At 45.9% G+C, this 11850-nt stretch overlaps 1 protein-coding gene across 1 annotated transcript in view; it reads left to right on the forward strand.

Moving 5' to 3' along the window:
* Nucleotides 1-11475, forward strand: part of VAV1 (vav guanine nucleotide exchange factor 1) — a 55160-nt gene extending 43685 nt beyond the window's left edge. The window contains exons 22-27 of the mRNA XM_023746859.1: nucleotides 889-1037; nucleotides 4178-4294; nucleotides 6782-6869; nucleotides 8111-8225; nucleotides 9502-9653; nucleotides 11166-11475. Of these exons, the coding sequence (XP_023602627.1) occupies nucleotides 889-1037; nucleotides 4178-4294; nucleotides 6782-6869; nucleotides 8111-8225; nucleotides 9502-9653; nucleotides 11166-11219 (675 nt within the window). The 3' untranslated portion in view covers nucleotides 11220-11475. The remainder of the gene's footprint in view (nucleotides 1-888; nucleotides 1038-4177; nucleotides 4295-6781; nucleotides 6870-8110; nucleotides 8226-9501; nucleotides 9654-11165) is intronic.
* The last annotated feature ends 375 nt before the right edge of the window (nucleotides 11476-11850 follow it).

Raw genomic sequence — 11850 nt, forward strand, 5'->3', positions numbered from 1 at the left:
ACAGACAGAAGAGGGCCCCAAACTTTAGGAGATGATACGTCTCCTGGCAGGAAAATGATGGTGACCATGGCAGTGGTGGTCCCCATTTTTTTTGGAGCACCTACTACGTATAGAACTTTGAGGGGTGACGGTTTACAGTGTTGCTTTTGGAATCCACTGGCCTGGGTTTAAATCCTGACTCCAACCTTTCCCAGCTGTGTGACCTTGGGCTAGTAAGTCAGTGTCTCTGTACTTCAACTTCCCTCTCTGGAAACTAGATGAATATCAATATTTACTTCATAGGGTTGTCATGAGGCTTCATAACTGGTGCACAATAAGCACTTTATTATCTGTTGTTTTCATCATTAGCTATTGTCACATTTCATCCATCCTGAGTATTCATTCACCTCCCCCCTCCCCGCACACACACACACACACATTTTAACATCTTTTACAATCAATGGAGCCTCCGTCTTTACCTTATTTTATGGGTAGTGGTTTTCATTTTGTAATGGTCCAATAAAGAACGGTGCGTTTTACAGTCGTTGGCGACTTAGACCTGACCTAACAAGCGTGTTGCTTTTATGACCATGTGTCAGCACATTTAATTCTTGTCACAGCCTTTTGGAGTAGGTGCCATTCTTAACTCCCTTTTTGCAGAGGAGGAAACGGAGGCTCCGAGAGGAGAAGGGATCTGTTCAGTGTCACGCAGCGAGGAAGTGACAGAGGTGGGATTCCACCCAAGTCGGCCTGACTCCAGGGCCTGACTTTCTGCCTCTTGAGAGTCATGGTAACACGACGAGCATAGAACAACCTTGTGCATTTCATAGATGAGGTGCTTCAACTGCATTCTCGCCATTTGCCAAAAGTGTTCCTCGGTGGCGGGTGGGCTTCTCACCCTCTTTCTAGAAGAGGAATTTGGGGCTCAGAGCGGAAAAACCAGTTCCTGAGGTCACAGAGCATCTAGGGGGCCAAGCCAGGATTCCAACCACAGTGTGTCCAGGCTGTGCTCGCTCTGCCCACCCCGGCCGGGCAGTGGTCACCAGAGCGGAAACGGGGTGAGAAGAGTGAGGCACTCACTGTGGGTGAAAAATCGAAGGGGGCACCAAGAACCTCAGGCATTGAGGCCCACGACATTTTCATGTAACATTTAAAAAAATTAAGATCAAGGCAAAAAAATATCCTTGATGAGCAAGACATCAAAGTTGTAAATACAGATAGGGTATGACAGGGCTGGGAGTAGGAAGAGGTGAACTGTGTTGAATCAGGCAAGTGCAGAATCAGACCGTGTGTTTATTTAAAATGTTGACATTTTGCTCATCATGGGGCTTTTTTGCACTCATTTAAAAAATATATGTTTTTATTGATTTGAGAGAGAGAGAGAGAGACAGAGAGAGAGAGAAGCATCGATGTGAGAGAGAAACATTGATCAGTTGCCTCCCGCACGCACCCCAACTGGGGATAGAACCCACAAACTGGGCATGTGCCCTGACCGGAATCGAACTGGCAGCCTTCTGGTGTACAGGATGATGCTCAACCAACTGAGCCACACTGGCCAGGGCTGCAGTCATTTTTTAAATTTTTATTTATTGATTGATTTTAGAGAGAGAGAAACATCGATTTGTTGTTCCACTTGTTTATGCATTCATTGGTTGTTTCTTGTATGTGCCCTGACCAGGGATTGAACCCACAATCTTAGTGTATCAGGATGACACTCTAACCAATGAGATACCTGGCCAGGGCCAAATTCATTTTTAAAATTGAGGTGAAATTCACATAACATAAAATTAACCATGTTAAGCCCTAGCCGGTTTGGCTCAGTAGATACAGCATCGACCCAGAGACTGAAGGGTCCCGGGTCGATTCGGTCAGAGGCACGGACCTCTGTTGCAGGCTTAATCCCCAGATCCCCAATCCTGGTTGGGGCGCATGTGGGAGGCAACCCATCAATATGTCTTTCTCACATTGACGTTTCTTTCTCTCTGTCTCTCCCCCACCCTTCCACTCTCTCTAAAAATCAATGGAAAAATATCCTTGGGTGAAGATTAAAAAAATTTGACCATTTTAAGTATAATTTATATTCATGTTTAAATTTATATTACATATTCATAATTATGTATCAGCTATAATTATATATTATCTAGAATTAATAATTGTTGTTCTACTTATTTATGCATTGTTTATGTTATGTTTATATTTATAGTATACATTAATACTCATTTATATATCATCTATAATTATATATCTGTAATTAACATTTGTTACATATTCACATTTATTTATTATCTAGTTTATATTATCTATAATTACCATATTATTTATGTTACAGATTCACATTTATAGCATAAATATATTCATATTCACATTTATATATTTATAATTGTATATAATCTATAATTAATATACTTATTATATATTTACATTTACAACATAAATATACCCATATTGACAACTAGAGGCATGGTGCATGAATTCGTGCATGGGTGGGGTCGGCCAGGTTGGCGGGCCAGCCTTGCCCCCGATGGGGGGGGGGGGCTGATCGGGGGCGGGGCTGGTCCAGTTGAACTCCTGGTCGAGGGGTTCAATTTGCATATTGGGCCTTTTATTATATAGGAAGGATGGCACTTTAGTACATTCACAGTGATGTATGTATATTATTTCTTTCTTGCTGGAAAACATCTTCATTCCCCCTAAAAAAAAGCCCTGCCCCCATTAGCAGTTCCCTCTCTTCCCTCCCCAACCCCTGGCCACCACTAACCCACTTCCTGTCTCTGGATCTGCCTGTTCTGGACTTTTCACATGAATGGAGTCACACACTGTGTGGCCTTTTGTGTGTGGCTTCTCTCACTGAGCATCATGTGTTCAAGGTTCATTCATGTTGTAACTAGTGCCAGGACTTTGCTCCTTTTTATGGCTGCTTTTGTAGTCTTCTTGAGTTTTAAAAACCTTACATTAAAATACTACTTTTAAAAATCAAATTTATTGAAGTGGCCTTGGTGAATAACATTATCTAAGTTTTAAGTGTATAATTTTTAAGAAATATATATTATTGATTTCAGAGGGAAGGAGAGAGAGAGAAACATCAGTGATGAGAGAGAATCATTGATTGGCTGCCTCCTACATGCCTCCACACCGGAGATTGAGCCCAAAACCCAGGCATGTGCCTTGACCCGAAATCATACCATGACCTCCTGGTTCATAGGTCAATGCTCAGCCATGCTAGCTGGGCTGCCTTTATGTTATGTTGATGGGTTTCTTCTGCTGTGCAGAAAACGTTTTAGTCTGATATAGTCCCATTCATTTATTTTTGCTTTTCCTTCCCTTGCCTCTAAGGTCAAGTTCATAAAATTCTCTCTGAGACCAAGGTCTATTAAGTTTAGAACCCATGTTTTCTTCTTTGTGGTTTTAATGTTTTAGGTCTTATATTTAAGTCTTTAATCCATTTTAAGTTAATTTTTGTGAATGGAGTCAAATAGCAGTCTAGTTCCACGGCTTCCCAATTTTCCCAACACCATTTATTGAAGTGGCTTTCTTTTCTGTTATGCGTTTTTGACTCCTTTGTCAAAAATTAGTTGCCCATATACGTGTTGGTTTATTTCTGGGCTCTCAATTTTGTTCCACCAGTCTGTGTGTCTGTTTTCCGGCCAGTACACTGTTTTGATTATTGTAGCTGTGTAGTAGACTTTGAAGTCAGGGGGGCTGATACCTCTGGCTTCGTTCTTTTTTTCTCAGGATTGCTTTGGCTATTTGGGGTCTTTGGTGGTTCCATACAAATTTGATAATTTTTTGTTCTATTTCTGAAAAAAATGCCATTGGGGTTTTGATGAGGATTGCATTAACTCAGTATATTGCTTTAAGTAAAATGGCCATTTTAACTAAGTTGATGCTTCCAATCCATGAACATGGAGTATCTTCCCATTTCTTTGTGGCTTCTTCAATTTTGTTCAACAGTGTGAAGTACTACTCGTTATTATTTATCTTGATGGCTGAATTTTTTGACCCACCCCACCCCCCACCCTTTAAATTGCCCACTTCTGGACCCTGGCCACTGCTTCCTCCGGACTTGTTTTGGTGTCTAAGGGCGGTTGGACTTGGGCTGTCACCAACTTAAAAAAAGTCACAAGGGTTAGGAGAAAACGTGACCCCATGTAGCCATATGGGGTCTGTGCAGACCTCTCTCCTTGGTGTGTCTTGGCAGGTACGCTGGCCCCATGGAGCGCGCCGGAGCAGAAAGCATCCTCACCAACCGCTCCGACGGGACCTTCTTGGTGCGGCAGCGGGTGAAGGACGCAGCAGAGTTTGCCATCAGCATTAAGTAATACCCCCCTCCCTGACCCACCTCCCCCTGTGACCTGGGCGACGCAAGTGGCTGGGAGGAAGGGAGTGTACAGTCACGATTGCCATCTTTCCTGTCTTCCTTTCTTCCTCCCTCCCTCCCTCCCTCCCTCCCTCCCTTCCTCTCTTTCTTTCTTTCTTTCTTTCTTTCTTTCTTTCTTTCTTTCTTTCTTTCTTTCTTCCTTCCTTCCTTCCTTCCTTCCTTCCTTCCTTCCTTCCTTCCTTTCTTTTTTGTAAGAGAACATTTATATGGCAAATTACAGAGGTAGAAAAAGTAATTCCTAGAAGACATGGCTTAGGAAACAAGCCATAGAGGTCCAGGAACGCCCTTGGAGCTTGGAGTGAGGAAGCTGAGGGTAACCAGCCTGGGGCAGGGAGGAGACGGGAAAGAGAAAGGCACCGCTGTGCTCCCGGTGGCAGAGCGCCAATAGCCACCTTGTATTCAACCCCTGGGGTCTGAGTGCGTTTAAACAAATGTATTTCCTTTAAATGACTGACAACCCACAAGGAAGAGATGTTTCCTAGGGAGGTTCCAAAAGGCACTGAGCACCCCCCTAGGAAGAGGCAGAGCAAGGACATCACCTGAACCGGAATCTCTCACACACACACACCCTGCCTCTCCTGCTTCTCTGGTTTTGGAGGGCAGCTGCCCGCTCAGGGTGACTCACTTCCTCGTAGGGTTTGTAGTTGTGTCTCGATCTTACACGGGGCCTGCCCTGTGGGAGTCTTTTGCTGCCGGGATCGCCAGAGATGTTGCATTTGTTTGTGTGGGACCCACGAGCAGGTTCATTTTCCTTTAGGTTGATTCCTTAGTTTTCTCAGACTACACCGGCAGTTCACGTTCAAGCTCCTGGTGATGGACACAAGAAAATGGAATGGTCATGGCCAAGACTCAAGATAGAGGGGGAGGCTCTTAGGGAAGGGGGGCCGCTGCAGGTCTTGGACTCTGTTCTCAGAGCTGCTACTGAGTTGCTAACCTGTTGCTAAACTGAGCTCAAGGCTGAGTCATGAACATCCCGAAACAACAACCGCCGCCTGGACGCATTTAGACCGAACCTCCTCCTTGTAGTTTTCACCCCTCTCGGTTGCATATTTAAACTAACGAAGCTCTGGTAACTCGGCCAGCGGCTCTTCATTTGCAGGAAAGAAAGAATGACACTTTGGGGATTTTGCCTTGACAGACCTTGCCTCTGTTTGTTCTCCCCGGAAACACAATTTTGGTTGATACCTGAAAAACCTGTGTCTCCAGGGCTGCAACTTTTTGCTTAAATGAAAGCCTTTTGTTCTTGATGTCAGTCTGAACCGCTCCTTGGTTGACACGCAGACCTTGTTGAGGGCGGGCTGAGGCTATGAATTCCCAAGGGTGGCTTTCTGTGTGGGGGCTGAGACAGACAAAGATGTTTATCATCCTGGCTGCGCTGATGGGTGGCGTTTTCTAACACCCCCCCCCCCGCCCCCCTTCCCGGCCTTTTCCTGAAGGCGAAGCTTCTTGACAGTCCAGCCTTACAGGGTAGGGGTGGGTCTCAGGCCAACTCACCACCTGGAGGGACCCCGTAACTCTTCTCGTGTCTCTGTGATCAATGAGACATAAACTTCCTGGTTTCCAAGATGAGCAAACTCCTTAGGGTCGCAGTTCATGCTTACTGCTTAGTTTACTGCTTCGTGTTTAGTTTTGTCCTCATTTCTGGCATCTGGGCATTTCCCTTTTCTTTTGAGAACTCAGCGCTTTTCTCCTCGGCATTTCTAGGGGTTTTCTGTGTGGGAGGAGGTTTGGTTTTCTAGTTCTCCAAACTGGCCGAAGTGACCATCTCTTCCCTGTCCTCCCTGCTCTGTGGTCTGCCATGTGGTTTAAGCTAGACACCGTAGGTCTCGTCCTATCTACTGTGGACCAGCGATTTTCAACCTTCTTCATCGTGTGGCACATAAACTAATTACCCAAATTCTGTGGCACACCAAAAAATACATTTTTTGGCCAATCTTACAAAAACAAAAGTTTAATTTTGATTTATTCACACTGGACAGCTGTTGTGTTGTCATTTTTAAATTTAACAATCTGATGGAAAAGAGGTCAGTGCCCTGGCTAAAGAGTCAGGTATTGCCTGTTTTAAAAATTTGTGCGTCACATGGGTTGAAAATCACTGTTCTAGAACATTCCTTTCTTGGCAAGACCTGACTTCTCAACAACCTGTGAGTCCAGGAAGACTCCTGTTATCTTAGGAAGATCTGGAGCCTTAGAGGAAGAAAGGAAGTTAGAGCAGAAAAGGCCCGAGGGAAGGAACCAGTTGGTGCAGCAGCAGGAGGCAGCTTCAGTCTTGGGCTCCAGTGGTCGCCCCCTCCCTGAAGTAGCCGAGACTGCTTTTCCCATGGTTTGGGGTACAGCCTGGGGCTGAGGCTTGGCTGAGTATGGGCCTGGGTCCCCAGCCTCAGGGCTCAATGACCATCTCGCCCACTCTCTCCCTGCTTCCAGGTACAATGTTGAGGTCAAGCACATTAAAATCATGACGGCGGAAGGACTGTACCGGATCACAGAAAAGAAGGCCTTCCGGGGGCTGGCGGTAAGGGCCGATCTTCCCCTAACTCCAGTTTTCCAGAATGCAGGCAGGGCCCTTCCTGTGGCTCCATCTTGGGACGGCCTCCCTCTTATCCATATTCACAGGGGCCCCTCCAAGGGCACTTTGGATCAATTGGCCTAAAAGGCAATCCCCTCATGACCAATAGTGATGATGGGGGTGGTAATCAGAGTCCTAAGTAACAGCAGTGAGCATTGACAGAGCACTTACTGAGTGCCACACAGGTTATAGACAGGCCATCAGCGAATGCCCTCAGAACTCGCTCTCTGAGTTCCCGTTTCACAGATGGGTGACGCTGAGACGAGCAGGGTCCCTGTTTCTGTCGGACTTGAAGATTTAGCTCTGCCTAATCGGTTTCATGATCACCTGACTGAGCATGTGCCCTGACCAGGAATTGAACCCGAAACCTTTCGGTTCATGGGACTCCGCTCGACCAACTGAGCCACTCCAGCCGGGCCAGGAGCCCTTCTTAATAGAGATCTTCTTTCTCAGGGTCCACATGGGCATCTTGGGAATCTAGAACTCTAAAACGCAAACATGTCCTTTTACAGAATAGCCCTGAGTTGTTTCCTTGTTATTAGCATCAGCTTGAGCATTTGTGTAATAAATGCTCCGACGGGCAATACATCTGGGACTTGAATTCAGATCAGTCATGTTTCAGAAGCTAGCACTTAGCAGCTCTATTCCACTGCCTCTCCAGAGGCTGAGTTCTGGATCCACGCTCTTCTGGCCATGGGACCCTGGCCAAGGCACTTGGCTTCCCTGTGACTCATTTTCACCATTTATAAAACACTTGGTACCACGAGCATACTCCCCTCGGGATGATTAGGAGATTTTGATGACGTATGGTTGCACTCTGGCCAGCACCTATTAGGTGCTTAATTATTATTATAATTAATTACAAAAATAAGGCTCCTGGCACCCGCATGGGAGTCCGGTTTGATTTTGGTGAGGTGGTCATTAGGTAGGTTGATTATTGTGTAAATGTGTCATGAAGCAAATTGGTTATTAGAGGCACTGGCTGTAGGCAATGTGGTCTCTCCCCCATAAAATGGCCCCGGCTGTGCAGAAATGGAATGAGCTTCCCATCACGGGGATTATTCGAGGAGTCACTTGCCAGGGAGGCCTCCTGCTTCATAGGAGGAGTTGGATGTGGCTCCTTCCGGGGCTGCCCCCTCAGGGGCGGGCCTGCTGGAATAGCATCTGTCCTGCTGCCCCCCTGCCAGGAGCTGGTGGAGTTTTACCAGCAGAACTCCCTGAAGGATTGCTTCAAGTCGCTGGACACCACCCTGCAGTTCCCTTTCAAGGAGCCCGAGAGGAGAGCCATAAGCAAACCGACAGGTAGGATGCACCAGGCTGGGGGCCTGCAGCCCCAGCTCCTTCACATCGTGGAGAGAAGGCTGGGGGATACCATGGACATTCCTTCCAGTGGACGTGGGGAGGTCCTATCTGTGAATCAGGGACCCTTCCTACTCCTGCCCGTCCCTTTGCTCTGGAGTGGTTTGCATAGGTGGGTCAGGGGTTATGTCTTTATATTGGGGAAGATGGGGACACTGGGCACCAGCAGGGTCCTCACCTGCACCTTTTAAGCCTATATTTTTGTAACAATATCAAGGATTTATTAGTATCTACAGCCTTCTCCTACAAAAAGGCGACTCCTGTAGTGCACTCTAACTTCCCTTTTCCTTTGCATCTCTTACCCACAGGATTTGTTGAAATTATCTGGAATGTTGGATATAGTTTCTTATAATTTAAAATAATTATGACATATATTTATGAATCCTTGCATAACAATTGAATTTGACTTGTAAAAACAGAATCAAGAATTACTTAGACCCTATAATTCTTGTTTCTGATGTTTTTCTTTATTTTTTAAATTTCATATTTTGTTTCAAATTTTGTTTTCCTGGCGTACATTCTGAAGGATGTTTTTCAGAAAAGTCATATGGGTTGTTTAGTGTCTGAATTTTTTATGTCCAAAATGTTTTTTAAAGATATTTAAAAAGAAATTATCATTAAACTATTTTATGACTGGAAAAGCAAAACAAGGTAACATGAGGACTCCAAGACAAAAATTATTTCTGTTCACATCACTAAATCGAATAAATGTTTCTGTCTGCCTGCATGTTACTAATTTGTACTGGCATAGATATGGATGTCAATCTTATCATATTTGCAGAAATACTACAAATTAATTACAGTGTCACTTACATCGTCCTACGAAAAGGTCTCTGTGTCTTTTACCCCTGCTTATCTTTCTCCCATTTCCTCTGTTTTCAGACTCTTGGTCCTTCTTAAAATAATTAATATTTAATACCTTTAAATGATTTTTTCCACATCATTTCTCTGCTTCCTTTACTATAAATATATACAAACCATCTTAAAAATTATTATGGTATTATTTTCTAAATTTGGACGCTGGTTGGGCTGCAAGGTTGATTTTGGGAGTACAACTGTGTCCCCTCGGAGCACGGGGCACCCAGCACTGTACAGAGACGCGTTGAAGGACCCTTCATCCTAGTGTTACCCTCTTGGGGGCATTATCCTCCCACTGCGCCCGGATGGTGGGCCGGTGTCTGCCCACGGCTTCTTACCACCTCTGCTCTCCCCTACACAGCGGGAAGCACCAAGTATTTTGGCACAGCCAAAGTCCGCTACGACTTCTGCGCCAGGGACCGATCCGAGCTGAACCTCAAGGAGGGTGACATTGTCAAGATCCTTAACAAGAAGGGGCAACAAGGCTGGTGGCGAGGGGAGATCTATGGCCGGGTGAGTCAGGGCGGAGCTTGGCATCCCAGGTATCCTGGCCTCAGTGAAGCTGTATTGGAATTATGGGCTGGAGCAGCTGGGGAATGGCCCATGGGAGGCCTTACCTGGTTAAGGGGAGCGAGGGACATAGAGGTTTCATTCATTGATGCAACTTGCATTTACTTATTGAGCACCTACTACGTGCCAGACCTGCTGAGTGCCGGGGAGACAAAAATGAGCACAGTACAATCCCTGCCCTCGTGAAACTCATAGTCTAGTGAAGAGGACAAACCTGTAATCAAGGAGATGCAATGCTGAATGGCCAACATTGTGATGGGGAATCGCCGGGCAGCGTGAAAGCCCTAAGGGGTGCAGGTCAGGACAGCTTATAGGAGGCCAAGCTGACCGCTGAGGGTCAGAAATACTACAAATTAATTACAGTGTCACTTACATTGTCCTATGAAATTGTCCTTACATTGTCTCTTGTTCACTGTAGTATCACCAGTGCCTGGCACACAGTAGGTGCTCAATAAAATATTGAGTGCATGAAGAAGCAGAGCTGGGATTAACCACTTTTTCCCTTTGTACTTTTTCGCCTGTCTGAATTCAGACTGTCAGGAGGGACCTCAAGATTTCTCAAAAATGTTTGTTTCTGCCTAGTTTTTATGTTTGTTTTACAAAGGCAGAGAGTCTTTATTCCATCTGTTGATGAATCCCTAACCTCTAGAGTGCTCCTTCACTTGTAATGGTTTCTCAGAAATAATTGTTGAATAAAGACAAAGAATGGGTTAGGAGCTTATGTTCTGAGGGGAGACGTGAAAAAGTGACCTGGAATATTGCTTAGGTGAAGAGTGTAGTTAAAGACCATGAAGGAAGGTTAGTCTGCAGTAGAAGACAATTAGGGTTTGAGAGAGCCTTTGGGGGGTGTTTAGGAAGGTCTAAGCTGTAAAGCATTTATCCATCCATCCTGGCATCCATCCATCATTCCATCTATGCGTCCATCCATCCACCGAACCATGCATCCTTTCAATAAATATTCTTTAAGTGTATACTGTGTGCCAGGAACTATTCTAGGCTCTTGGCACTCAGTGGTGAATAAGACACAAGAATCGCTGCCTTATGGAGTTTATATTGTAGTGTGTGTGTGTGTGTGTGTGTGTGTGTGTGTGTGTATGTGTTTGTGGGAGAGACAGGTAACAAGTCCATAAATAATAACATAAACAATCACTAGATGGAGACAAGTGCTGTGGAGAAACTACAGTGGAAAAAGGGCCGAATGTTGGGGTGAGTGGGGTTTGCAGTTTTAAACAGAAAGTCCTTACTGGTAAGGTACTGTGTGAGTAGAGAATGGTGTGTGTGTGGGGGGGGGGGGCGGTGGTCAGCTGTGCGTGTATCTGAGGGTTGTATTTTCTGGGGAGGAAGATATGGCAGGTGCAAAGGCCCTGAGGTGGGAGGAAACCTGCCTGCTGAGCCGAAGAACCGCAGGAGGAATTGTGTACGGGCTTCCCTGACCCCTTCCTCGTCTCTTTCCAGATTGGCTGGTTCCCCTCGAACTATGTGGAGGAGGATTATTCTGAGTACTGCTAGCTCTGGCACACCGGCAGGAGGGCGAGAAGCTGCAGGCTGTGAGTCCAAGACGAGCAGGCTGCGTGGCCAGGGGCTGTGACAGGTCCCTTCCCAGCGGGCGGAGAATCCGAGATGGACTACGAGGGCCTGCGTCCAGTTGACGGGGCTTCTGGGGCGATGCCCGGCCATGGTTAATTTATAACACACTGATTTCCCCTGGGGTCTCCTCCGGAAGGTGGGGCTCAAGGCAACCGCTTTGAATAAAATGATGAATGGAGGGACTGGTGTTGTTCAGGGGCCCTGCAAGGGGAAGAAGGGCACAGACAGACCCACCCACTGAACTCTGCCTTCCAGCCTTACCACCCTTCTCTGCCATTTAAAATAAGACCTGAAGGCCCTAGCCAGTTTGGCTCAGTGGATAGAGCGTCAGCCTGCGGACCAAAGGGACCCAGGTTCGATTCTGGTCAAGGGCACATGCCTGGGTTTCGGGCTCGGTCCAATGTGCAGGAGGCAGCCAATCAATGATTCCCTCTCATCATTGATGTTTCTATCTCTCTCTCCTTCTCTCTGAAATCAATAAAAATATATTTTTAAAAAAAAAGACCTGAAGTAGGAAACGGACCCCCAGGTACCAGAAAAGCATTTGACACTC

This window comes from Myotis lucifugus, unplaced genomic scaffold, assembly GCF_000147115.1.
Source record: "Myotis lucifugus unplaced genomic scaffold, Myoluc2.0 scaffold_743, whole genome shotgun sequence".
Classification (NCBI taxonomy): Eukaryota; Metazoa; Chordata; class Mammalia; order Chiroptera; family Vespertilionidae; genus Myotis; species Myotis lucifugus.